Consider the following 13699-nt stretch of genomic DNA (forward strand, 5'->3'; position numbering starts at 1 on the left):
GCTTCTACCATCGACTTCAGAATGGGAAGAAACAAAATCTAGTCAAATGAGAACCACTCTACAGTAATATGCGTATATGAACTTACTTGAAAACTGAATGGCAAATCCAGATTTGCTGATATAGAAGTCTGTGTCAAACTGGATTGTAACTATGTTGAGAGTGCTGTGGATGCCTTCTGGAATCAGAGAGCCACTAATTTCTTTTAACAGCATATCGTTTTCAGGTGGACCATCCCAGACACGTAGAATATCATGTGATGCTTCAGTATCAAATGCTAGAAACTGGAGGCTGTTAACAACATCAGTGGTTTAACAATCCGCAGAACTTATAATTGCAAGAAAATAGTTGCAACAAATGGTGCACTTCTCTACATGCCTACTTAAAATTTCCCAATGAGCTGAATAGGGCTCGCTCCCAGGTGAGCAGCTATAGGACTGCAGCCAAAATTTATGTTCCCAAAAGTTAAAGCTTAGGCAGTGTAACCTTTGACTGCAAATAAACCATTGATGTCAAGGTCTAATTGCACTTAATTTATTTTTTAACACATATATGCAAGAATTCAAAACAAATTAATGAACAAAGATGTTAACTGTCCAAAGCCTTGCAACACAATGATTACAGAGGCTGCATTTCTAATGTCTTGCCAACTGTGTTTTGACTCTGAAGAGTCTTTCTCGGTGCCATCTATTTTGAGAGCATGCAAGATAATACACTATCTATGTAAAACCATACAGACCATAAAATGTTGTAAAACCATACAAGGTTATTCAGCTATTACTGCATATTCTATTGACTACCGGCTGGATATTGTATTTGAATATAGTTTCATATATCCAAATTTGGATATAGTTTCATATATGGGACGCGGGTGGCACTGTGGGTTAAACCACTGTGTCGCTTGGGCTTGCCGATTGAACGGTTGGCAGTTCGAATCCCCGCAACAGGGTGAGCTCCCGTTGTTCGGTCCCAGCTCCTGACAACCTAGCAGTTCGAAAGCACGCAGTGCAAGTACATAAATAGGTACTGTCCTGGTGGGAAGGTAAATGGCGTTTCCATGCACTGCTCTGGTTTCGCCAGAAGCGGCTTAGTCATGCTGGCCACATGACCCGGAAAAACTGTCTGCAGAAGCGGACAAACGCTGGCTCACTCGGCCTGTAAAGCGAGATGAGCGCCACAACCCCAGAGTCATTCGCAACTGGACTTAATTGTCAGGGGTCCCTTTACCTTTTATAGTTTCATATTATTGCGTACATGTATTAAATAAATATATTAAGTGCATTTAGACCTTGACTTCAGTTCTTCATTTTTATCATGACAGTTATTCTTGGACAATGTGATAAATTGTTGGGATCTGCATGAGACATTACTACGCAATGGAAGGACAGCGGTCCAGACACACCGTCACATCACATGTCAAATGAAAGTGAGCTCTGATCCCCTCCCAGCAATATCCCACAGCAGCACCTTTTCCCACAATTCCCAAGGAGAGTTGACACTGTTGCTGGAGCAGAGAGACATTCTACTTTCAGGGTGTGAAGATCTACTTCTCACCTGGACAGAGCTCAATAAAACCTCTAAGACATCCCAGTTAACTCTTCTGTACCTCTTTAACATCAGGTTATTAGAAGGTGACTGCCTGCAAACAATTTTTTTCTTTTTGGAATAGCTCTTTGGACTCGTTAATTATAATGTGAAGTGTGTTTTGTTCTGCTTTGTTTAAAAATAGATCTACAATTACAAAGGTGTGTTGTTGTTGTATTTTAAAAAATGTTCTCTTTTAGCTTCCAAACCATTCAACTGCTTTACCTTGGAAGTGCCTTGGAGACAGAATTATTAACACATAGAAAAATCGATGCAGGCTGCTCTGTTTACATGGGATAGTGTGGAATCTAAGTTAAACTGATTAATGAATACTACTGAATTCTCTTTGCCCAGGACAAAGGCCCACTTGTCCAATGTACATCTAGGTCATCTTTATATGTTTGCTTCTGTAAGTGCATATAGCTGCTCTCAGAACTCAGGCTGTTACTTAAATACTGAGCAAAACTGAGTTAAAAAAGAAAAGAAAAGAAAAAAGCCCTTGGAATGCCAGTGAAACTTTTACAGGCCATGTTTCTTATTTTGAAACTTTGGTTCTCCACAAAATAAGATCACATTGAAGTACCTGACAATGTTTCCTGGATCAACTTCAATCATCCACATACACCGCAGATTATTGTCATAAGGAAAAGGATAGCCTGGAGATAAGATTCTTCCTGAGGATTCTCCTTTAAAACGACCTCCACACTCAGCTAGTAAAAACAAATTAGAAAATTATTTCTGATAAAGTTTCTATTAATATTTCTGTTCTACCTTTCGTTTATGACAAATTATTTCTTATCTCACGTTCATTTATTTCACAGTTCATGACCAATTATGTTATGTTAGAGAGCTGGATACTAGTCAAAAATACTCTTGTCCTAATGTTATGAGATCAAATGTGAGGTCGAATTCCTAATGGTATGATTTTTATTATTTAAAAAAATGATTATTATAATTCAACCATTATCTGCATAGAATCAGATACTTTCTCTTTGGCATTAGAAGGAAGAGAAAGGTTGTCTATCAGCCAAAATGTCTGTATAAGTGATGAGCCAAACATTCATTGCGTGTCGAGGTCCCCAGGGCCACCCCAATAACTCACACATCACACAGAATTTTTTGTTTAAGATTTTTGGCATAATTTTGGCCACAACTTTATTGAAATACAAATTTGTGAGTGGTTGCTTAGGCATTGGTTGCGACTATCTGCCCCCACCATGGGGGACAGACTGACATTCCGCACGATGCGAAAGTCAGAATAGGGGAATACACTTGGGGGTTACGCGGAGCAGGGAACCTGCCCTCACCCTAAATGCAACCAGGAGCTCATTGCTATGGCCCGAGCCCCCTTGACAGAGTGGACAAGCAATAGTTAGCCCCCAATTCCTTTAACGGAATCCCTTGCAGCAGCAGCATTAGAGGGGCAGGCACTCAACCTACCAAGGGCAGGCACTCAACCACTTCCCCTCAACCAACCAAACCATAAACCAATGCCTAACCGCAACCTTACAAGTTGTGACGATTTGCTACGCAGTAGGCAAAAACCAAATGGCCCCAGCCAATCAGCCAGATGGACAAAATTCCTACCAGGCCCCTGCCCCAAGAGCAGACGACCCCATGACAGGCATAGCAAGGTCAAAGCGAACAACCCTAATTCTAGGGAGGGGGGGACGGGCAATCCAATGCACGGTCGAAAAGAGGAAGCCCTAGCCTCATGCAAGGAGTTTTAGCATTTCTGATTGTCAATCAACAAATGGCAACATTAACTTCTTCCCAACAACAAGGGAAGCCCCAACCGCATCAGTGGCCAACGAACAATTAGCCCGCCCCCAACTTTGGAGTGTCCTGGCGGCCCCCACCGCAACACGTGCTCTCCATGAAGGAGAACACGCTTTCCCATTAGTGTGGAAACATTTCCACTGTGTGAAAATGGAGAAGGGATTTCTGCTGTTTTCTTTGAGGGGATAGAAAATTTCAGTCAAATTTCTTGAGGTTTAAGGGTTGGTTTGCCATACTCATGAACAAGTTGGTAGAGGGGCATCTCCCCTCGCCCTCATTTCTAAACCTTTAAAAAGTTTGTCATTTCTGTCCATTTTGCATTATCCTTATCATAAACTCTGACCTGTCTTCCTTTCGCCCAGATCACCAGGTAAATCATGCTAATTGTGTCATCTGTTTATCTTAGATCCCCTGCCAGAGGAAGAGTAAAAACAGAGTAGGAATTCTATCTTTTAGTTTGCAACTTTAATCTGTGGCACAATTTAGGGAGGCGAAAACTGCTACTGGGAATGAAACTGTCACCAAAGAAATGAAGGATCTTAGTGACAGGCGCAATTTCGATTCCATTCGGTGGTGAGGAGGTAACAGGTAAACTTTCCCTCTCACAGGATGCATTTCTAGAAACAAACCTCCCTCTTCATGCCGGTAATAAAAATAGCTACTGCCCAGAAGCTACACCAACCAAACTGGCTGAGTATGGTGTTGGAGAACCCCAGGACAACCATTCTGGAGAATTTAGCATCTACATCATAGTGGTCTACCTTGGGACTTCATGGCTTCCATGACAATTATGGGGCTCTCTTTATTTATTATTGACAGAGCAAAGTATTCCTCAATTTGGTCTTTGCCCCAGGGCTTAGGAAGGATAATTTGGAAATAGGGAGAGGTTGACATAATTCCTTTGTTGTGGTCAGAGCACTTCCTTGTAAGGCTTGGTTTCATGTCCGCAGTTGTCCCTGAAGGACAGTCCTCTCCAGATATGGAATCCAGTGATTTGGTTACTAACTTATAAAGCCCTGAACAATTTAGGAACAGGTCACATGAAATAACACCTTTTCTCGTACAGACCTGCCTGCCCACTATGATTTTTAGAGGATACGCTATAAGTTATGTTGTGGTCTGCAGAGATCAGCTCATGACAAGACCTTCTCCCCAACAGTATCTGGACTCTCTGTAAGGCACAGAGTCACCTACTGTGGTAAGCTTCCAGCCAATATTTATCCAAGTGTGTCCTGGCCTCTGATACCAGTTGAATGATTTCTACTATGGTAATTGTGAGATGCTGCTGCTGTTGTTGGGGTATTTTTTGAACTATTTTTGAGTTGCCGTTTTGTACTGAATATTTTTATTGTACATCACCTTGGAGTTATTTTAAGAAGAGGAGATATAAAAATATTTTAAATAAAAAATGAAACTAAAATAACAGCTATGTCAGCAACCTATACAACAAAGGAAGTTCTCTGACTCAGGCACCTTAGAGCAGTGCTGACCCAGGATGTTCTGGCACTTGAGGCAACTCTCCCCCCCTGCTGCCACTCCTCCGCAGATCTGGGCCTCTACCCCCAAGCCCCTTCTGCTGCCACTGTGCCCACACTCACGCTGCTGCATCCCACAGGCATGGCAGGGCCAGAGCCATGAGAGCAACCCAAGTGTAACAGGGCAGGGAGAGGATGGTGATGGAGGTGATCCCACAGTGACCTGGGCACAGCAAAGGAGTGGGCCATCCCTGCCTCATGAAACCCCAGTATCCATCTTTTTTACAGGTTGCATGTATGTGTGTGTGCATTAAGAGCAGATTAAGAAGCTGGCTTTATACGCCATCATGATAGTTATAATTTGTAAGCTGCAGGACATCTGATTTTATAATCGAAAGGGTATCAATGCCCTGCCGACTCTCTAGTGTACACCGACGTACACAAACACATTCGTATTGTGCCAACTCTTTTCCTAAGTACGGGAAGCACCAATTGAAAAAGGTGGCTTGACAAACCTCTCTGTGCTAAAGCAAGAGGTCAAAGCTGATGCTAAATCAGCACATCCAGGAAGACCTGTGCTCAGTACCTGTATTTTGTTTCTGCTGCACAGGTATAGTAACAGAGTAGTTAGAGTGAGGCTGTGTAATCCAGGATCAAATCTCTGCTCAACCACAAAGCTTGCTTGGTGACACTGGACCGGGATAAAGGCAAATGTTAAAGCTAAAGAGAAATCTAGTACCGATACAAGATGGCAAAGGGTAGTCCCATGCCCTTCTTTCTCCAGTCATGCACTTAAGAAGGCTGCTTCCATGGAGTGTGTAGCCAGGATTGCATCCATAAATGATGGTGCTGCCGGCAAAGTGGCCTTGATCACTTATCTTGTACCCAAATTGTGGCACACCTGGATCCTCACAATGAGAAAGTTCAAAACCTATGAAAGAGGAGAAAACGGTAGTGTCACCAAACTTGGAAGTTTGCTGGAACATGATTCATCATTCATTTTAGAGGGGTGTGTGTGTATATTTAAACCTAAATAATTTAATTTCTGTGCCATGAACATGCCAACAAAAATAACATTTAAAGTTGAAGTGCAAATTGTTCTGCATTCAGTCTGATCTGTTTGTGGGGGCATTAGGCAATGTTGTGTCCTGAAAATGTTGCATTTTCCCATGCATCATCCCATCACTTTCCTTATTGTCCCCCTACCCCTAAAAAAAAACCTGAGATACAGATAAAGTGGGTTTGCTGCACATGCGCTCCAAATCAACCATCATTGTGCAATTTGTATTTGACAGTATGTGACTGAATCCCGCCCCAAAACAGCAATGTAGAAGTGTCTGTTATCCATTCAAAATGAGCTTGCATGCCCCATTCTCAGGATGAGGAACAGAGTGGTCATGGCTTTTCCGTACCCTATCCCTTGTTCTACTTTCTGAAATACTTACTGGTATAAACAAGCTGAAAACCTTCATCTGTTCCCTCAGAATCTGAATTAAACTCAAGCCAAAGGTGATTTGAAGTACTGCTCAGTGTCAGTCCTCGCAGGGAAGCACCAGTGAATGCACCTAGCAAGTGTGCTGTATTATCCCTCCCATCATATATCTGTAAAACAAATTGGCCTTGCATAATTTAAATAGGGATAACGGAGAAGCAGCAAAGTAAGTCCCATATTTCAATTAGGAAACAGATCTAGGCTGTTGCATTTCCTTATTACATGTTGGGCACAAGATATTTTCTATACATTGTCTTCTTTTTAAGCTAAGTCAATTCAAAGAAAAAGAAAAACCCAAAACCTGCACAGGAGTAGCCAGGAACAGGGTTTCCATTTCAGCACAGCCTTTGCTTGTTTGTTTAATTCCTGCACTTGCTTTGCCACTGCCAATATTTTAATGTTAGCATCCATACACAGTAAGTGATAATTTGGTATACTCATTTCCACATCATGCAAAATAAAGAAATAAATAAATATACAATCTCTTTCCAGTTGCGATATGAAAGCAGCCACTGAAGAATTTGACTAAATAAGGAGTTTTACAGATTGATATTGAAAGCAAACAAAAAAGATCACAATGGAACAAACAGACTAAGTGTGGCTGAAAGGTGGAAGGGCAACGTACATAATCTATATATAAATTGGAAGCCAAAAACATTCATTCATTCATTTAACTTCCTATCCTGAGCAGGTTTTCTCCACCTGCAGATACGCTTGAAACGGCACTTTGATGACGAAAACATTTCAAGACGCAATCTGTATTTAATAGCATTCAGCCAGTTTCAAATGCAGGTTTCATAACAGAAGTTGACATGTTCCATTTTTAGTTTATGGAGAATTAAAACTCCAGCTGGATTATCTATAGATGCTATATTTAATGCTTAGAATATTTAAGGAATACTTATATTTGCACTTGACTAAAATCTACACTTCATTTCTGACACAAAGTAAAAGACAAAGGATTAAAAGTTTATCTTGTACTTAAAAAAATACAAAACAAATATTTGGTATCAGCTTATATCAACATAAAAGTATTTTTCTCCTTATGGTGTGAACTGAAAACATTAAAAATTAATATGGTATGCTTCATATTTATGTTATTTTATATCAAATGGTTTCTTAAATATTGGAATAAGGAAAAAAAACAACCCCACACATCTTAGGCTGCATTCCTATACATATTTATCTGGAAGTAAGACCCACTGAACTCAATGGGAATTACTTCTGAGCAGATATGCATAGGACTGAATTATTAGCCTTTCCATTGAACATATGAGCACATGAAGCTGCCTAACACCAAATGAGACCATTAGTCTTCTAGCCTGCAGATGACACCAAATTATTCAGGTTGGTGAAAAACCAACTAGACCATGAAGAGATTCAAAAGAATTTCTCCATACTGGCTGAATGGGCAATACAATGGAAAATGAGATTCAGTGTTAGTAAGTGATGCACAAGGTGGAGATCTCAACCATACACAAACAGAAGGAATATCAATTGGCTGAAACAAATAATGCCACCAAACTTGCAACGGTTACCTAGCATGTAACAGAAACTAATTTGTCTTTATGTGCTCAGCTGAATTACAAAATAAGTGCAACTGCCCCCCTTCTCATTCTTGGCATGCATCTCAGCTGCAATCACCCTCCATCAATCCCATTTCCTTCCCACTCACTTATCTAATGGTGCCTGTGGAGTCATTTCCCCAGGTTACCTATGAAAATCACCTTGTTCACCAAGAAGACTGGTTTCCTTTCAGCAGGTGGAAAACCCTGGAGCTGTTGCTCTTGTTCCCTGCTCATGGGTTTTCTGTAAGTATTTATTTGGCCATATTTGGACCAGAATGATGGACCAGATGGTCTTTCAGCCTGACCCAACAGGGTTTTTACAGTAATTACTTAAATAACAGTGAACCTGTGACCCTCTTAATGTTATTGAACTCTGACTCCTGTCAACCCCAGCCAGCCTCTGTTCAGTTACGCAGAAAGTTGTACTCCGATAACAATGGAAGGGCAATGAGCCCTACTGCAAAGCCTTTCACTGTGTGCAATTGAGACTGCATTATGAGTTTCAGTAGGATATGGAAGGAGACATTCTTGAGTGAAACACATATGTGACACTGCGCAAGGACACATGAAAATGGTGTGGCCTAATAGCATTATAGCTTACCAATGAGAAGAAGAAAATAACCAGAAGTTAACAACAAACGAGCAACAAAAACTAAATTGACTTATCGACTTAATTCATGAATTAAGCAAATTGAAATGCTGATAAAGGCTATCTGTTAAATGGAGGAAGAAGATAAATTGTTTCTGAAATATCGTTACAATGGTTGTAATGAAACATGTTTAAGAGGATTCAGGTAGATGTTACATAGGTATGAATTTAACACATCAGTTGACTATAATCCCACTAGAATTTACTACTACTACTATTATTATTTACTACCACAATTATTTATTTTAAATTTACATTCATCAAATGGAAATAAATTTATTTGCAAATAAACATGCAAAAATACAAATACGTATTACTATTACTTGCCTACAAATATAAAATTGTTTTCAAGATCCATACTGGTGATTTAATAAATCAATAAACCAATTCCTGCAAACATAAGGTTATAGAAAAGTATGTAATGGTCCATATAATGATAATGGTGGTGATGTGAAGTTAGGTATCCACTCTAGGTAAATGTCTAGTTGCCTTTAATACAGTGGGATAACCAGATGAATTATATATGTTTTGAGATAACAAACACATCAGCCCAAAATCACAATGTACCTTAAGAACATCTGCTTGTGCTAAATGGAATGTTCTGGCAGATATGTTGATTCCTTTTCCTGCTTGCACTTGAATGCTGTAAATACATTCGTGGTTGTTTTCATAGTTGAGTGGGTAATTGGGGGACAGCAAAATTCCTTCATTATTTGTGGCAGAGGCTCCACATTCAGCTGTAAGTAAAACAGAATTCGAGGTATAGCTCAACAGAGAACATCAAACTTTTCACTTATGTGGGAAGTGTAAATACTACCAAATAGCATATCATATACATTTGCTGCTATCTAAAGTTCTGTGACAAAAATAAATGTTTGATTCTGATCTACGAGGCACATTTTCCTTGTCTCTATATGTTTATGTACTAATTGTCATATTTGTACATTATTAGTCACACTAATTAATTAAACTTTCTGTTTTTTATCTCTGATTTTGTTGCTCCACTTGTATCACCTCTATTCATTTTTCCAGACATTTCTGAAACAGGGCAATAAACCTGAAACAATGCCTTGGGAAATGCTTATACAATCTTTGGAAGAATAAATCATCTCCAGTGTTGATACAATAAAATGAAGCACAGTAGTGGGTGGAGTAAATAACGATGGAAAACCAAGAGTTATTCAAAAGTGATCAATGTAATCAAAGGGAGCAAAAATAATTCTACCAAATAAAATAACAGAGGGAAACAAGTTCCATACAGAAACTGCATTAAGATTGAATGAAAGTTGTGAATACTTTATTAACAAAGAAATTACATTGCAAGTGTATTGTAACTAAGTGATATGCATGGTCTAACCCACAATTAAAGAAAAGAGAAAGAGAAAGATAGAGGAAGGAAGGAAGGAAGGAAGGAAGGAAGGAAGGAAGGAAGGAAGGAAAATGGCAAGTTGTATCACCTTTAATAATCTTATTATGATGAGAGGCAATAAAAAGTTGGAATGAAAAAAGTCATTTCATCTACATTCATCAGTAAGTCCAGGGTGACAATAGTACATTATGTTCTGGCAAAAACACCTAATCTACTCCAATCATGGAACCCTATCCTAATCATATTTACATGGAAGTCACTTTGATTAAATAATGTTTTGACGATCCTGGAACAAGCAACTGCCCCTTGCACATGAAAACACACCACCAGTATTTAAACCTTGTTCCTCCTCTCATTTTTTCATCATGTAAATATATGCAGACAGTAGAACTAGGTCTTAAAACAGCACATTCTCTGATTAACTGGAGTGTGAAACATTGTACCCCCTTCTTCCTTACACTCTGTGGGCTGGTGCACAAAAGGAACTAGCCAGAACTGTAGAGTTGTAAGGGAGCATGAGGATCATCTAGTCCAACCTCCTGCATTGCTGGAATCTTTTTGCCCAATGTGGGGTTCAAACCCATGACCCCGAGATCAAGTTTCATGCTCTACTGACAGCACTATCCCAGATCTTCGTATTTGGTAAGAGCTACATAGAAGCACCATTTGCAACACCTTCATACACGGCTGCAACAAGGTGCAATATTATCACAGAGTGTATTTTATTTTATTTTATTTGAATAATCTCAACATACATAAATTGCAATGACAACTGCAACGGCAAACTGCATTTCCATTTGTGCCATGCTTGGGTTCTTTGGTGGCTTCCACATTATCCCAAGACTCAACGTGCTTGTATGTGAGTGTAAAACTGGCAATAGATTCCTTGAAACAAAGGTCCCAGTACTGAAACTGAGCCCTACATTTCAAATATCTTTGATTCGTTCTCATAATAGAAGAAGGGTGAAAATCCAAAGCACCCTTCCCACTTACATATCCTGCAGTCCTTAAAGTGCTGGACACTCATAGCTTGAAGGTCAATGGCTCCAAAAGAGCAGAAGCTGTTTGAGGAATACTTGACATCTGCCTGGGCTTCTCAGTTGGCATAGCCCTTGGGTTTATTGACTGCAGAAGAACTGCCCTTCCACTCTTTTCGAAAAGACTTAGTGAGCGAAATAACGGGTGATGGGTGTTATTAGGTAAGAAGGAAAGGAAGAGGAACACCTGTCCACCAATCACAGAGGCAGAAAGTTGGGTAGGTGAAGTGACAGGATATGTCTGCAAAAGTATCTCTTTCTTTTGCAATTTCTGCATAATAAATTGTTGTTCAAAATCCCCAAACATTTCTACTGTAAGAGAGATTCAGCAGTGCAAGGAGAGATGGCAGTATTTTGAACATGCACTATTTTCTCTTGGGGAAAAACTCAAATGAACATGTTATTTGGTTGACAGATCAACTTGAAATTTCAAAAAACTATTGAGAATCCTGGCCCTGTTCCATATCACACACAGAAGAAGCTAAGTGATGCAGGAAGGCTGCAGGAACATATGGGCATCTTAATACTAGATAAAACTGCAGTACAAGGGTGATATTTCTCACGCCTAGGAAATTTGTTAGTAGAGCACAATCTCTTTTATCAAGTGCACTTCTCTAATCAGCAGCTTTAAATACATTTTAAATTTAGGAAGGATAAAATGTATCTGTGGGGTTTAATTAGGAAAATGTATGGCAAAATTAAGATTTTACAATGTATAATGTTTTAATTTGCTTCTAAATTCTAAGCCACTCAAAGAAAAAATCTTTATACAACACAACAATCCATTTCCTAAGAACCTCATTCATTATTCCAAACAAAGGGATGCTATTTTGAGAGATTAAGACAATTCCCCCACTTCTTTTGAGAGTTTTAATGGTATAATCCCAATAAAGGAAAGAATAGGTATGTCGTACTTTCAGTGCCAGAACAAATGGAAAAAATGTGGATAACTTAGATTTGGGATTCATGTTTGCTAAAATTTAAAAATGAAGGGTAGGATTCAGTATTGCACATTGGCAAATGTTGCATCTGCTGAAGCATTAAACTTTGCCAGATGAAATAATCCCCACACACTGTTGTGGAGCTTCTACCCCAGGCAAATCTCAAGGGTTGTGAAAGGTCTTTGTGATGGAGCTCTCCCAAAAAGCATTATTTGTAATGTGGGAAAATGATCAAAAGCATATATCTCCCTACTCTGAACACTGACTGTAGGTTCAACATTCCCCTGCGAATAGAACCAGGAAACCTGACAAATTAAGGTGAAAAGACATGGGAGATGCAAAGGCTATATTGTTTCAGAACTAATTGGAGTGGTATCATGCTTATCCATGCGGTATAGTTGCAACTCCATGGACAATGACTACACATACAAGCAAATGAAAGCAGCTGACCACGTACCCACACACCTGGGCAGAGGTGCACTCCACACTCTTCGGCCTCCACCGAGGCAGATAATCTCTGAAGCCCCCTCCAAGCGGTATCCAGAAGAACAGGAGAATGTTAGAGTGTCTCCAACTCCAAAGTTAAATCCTATTCTGCTTCCAAACTGAGGAGTCCCAGGATCCTCACAAGGTTCAAGATTATATTCTACAGAGGCAAAAAAATCAAATTATTGCTTCAAAAAAAATTAAAGGCTTCTTCATCACCCACCCTGTGCATTATAACAAGCAGACATTTGTACCTAAGCCTCAGGTACAATTTAGCCTTCAGATACATTTTCAGAATAAATGATCATATAAGTAAATAGGCAATTCAGCTACAATTTAAAAAACCATGCCCATAAACACTCATAGCGTCTGAGAGATGCGTGCTTACCATTCCTATAAGAGCTATAAATGTCTCTGAGTCTGACACATAAAATGAACCAAAATAACTGTGCAGCATAAAAGCACGGCCAATTTCCTCATGGGCTCATTTGGAATCCCACTTCTTGAAATTAGACTTCAAATCACTCTGATACAGTGTGATTTTCCCAATGAATAATGTGCTTTACAGTTTATTATCATTTTCTTCGGCGTCCACTACTGAAAATGCCACAGCAGATGAACTGAGATTGTTATTACAGAAGCGACAACGAAAACAATTGTAAGGTCTATTTTTAAGAAGTGTAAGAAAAGTTACTCGTCATAACAAATATATTTGGACTGTTGCTTTCTCCCAACACCACCACCTCTGCCTCTTCGAGATCAAGCCCAGTGAAATAGCAAATGTTTCTCCACTTTATACAAATAGCTCATTTTGCTGCCTTACCAGAGAAAGTAATATTAAATCCTTCATATGATATTGAAAAGTCAGAAATAAAGCGCAACTGAGCCCTGAAATTTCCATAGAGACCAGCGTTGATTGCTGACGGAAGTTCTGAACCAGTCAGGCGTGCCAGAGGCTGAGTGAAGCTGCGATTCTCCGTGATTAGTAAGTAGTCGTGATGATCTTCCAAATGAAAGGTGTGAAAGGTGAACTGCACTCCTATTAGAAAAATAAAATTAGACTCACATATCACATAGTTAACATGAAAGCAATTATATCACTGATTAAACTCATACATTTCATTACAAACAGACTCAGAAAATTAAACACAACTTACATTACCCTTGTTCTCATTCCCCCAGCTTTTTTTGTGTGAGGTAGGGGGAAAGGAAGATTTATTTTACATACATATATATATATATAATGCATTTCTATGTGTTAATCTGTATTTTGTGACTGGGTAGGAGGACGAAGATTGCTTACACTGAAGCCATTGCTCAT

General features: G+C 39.4%; 1 protein-coding gene across 5 annotated transcripts in view; it reads right to left on the reverse strand.

Annotated features, from left to right (window-relative positions):
• CSMD3 (CUB and Sushi multiple domains 3) overlaps positions 1-13699 on the reverse strand; it is a 584373-nt gene that overhangs the window by 170121 nt on the left and 400553 nt on the right. For all 5 annotated transcript variants that reach the window (XM_083621789.1, XM_083621788.1, XM_083621791.1 and 2 more), the window contains 7 exons: positions 13202-13417; positions 12350-12538; positions 9113-9282; positions 6282-6438; positions 5576-5767; positions 2166-2292; positions 87-289 (listed from right to left, as the gene is read on the reverse strand). In XM_083621789.1, coding sequence (XP_083477915.1) covers positions 87-289; positions 2166-2292; positions 5576-5767; positions 6282-6438; positions 9113-9282; positions 12350-12538; positions 13202-13417 — 1254 coding nt within the window. The remainder of the gene's footprint in view (positions 1-86; positions 290-2165; positions 2293-5575; positions 5768-6281; positions 6439-9112; positions 9283-12349; positions 12539-13201; positions 13418-13699) is intronic.

The sequence above is a fragment of the Podarcis filfolensis genome, assembly GCF_964270895.1.
Source record: "Podarcis filfolensis genome assembly, chromosome: 7".
NCBI classification, from domain to species: domain Eukaryota; kingdom Metazoa; phylum Chordata; class Lepidosauria; order Squamata; family Lacertidae; genus Podarcis; species Podarcis filfolensis.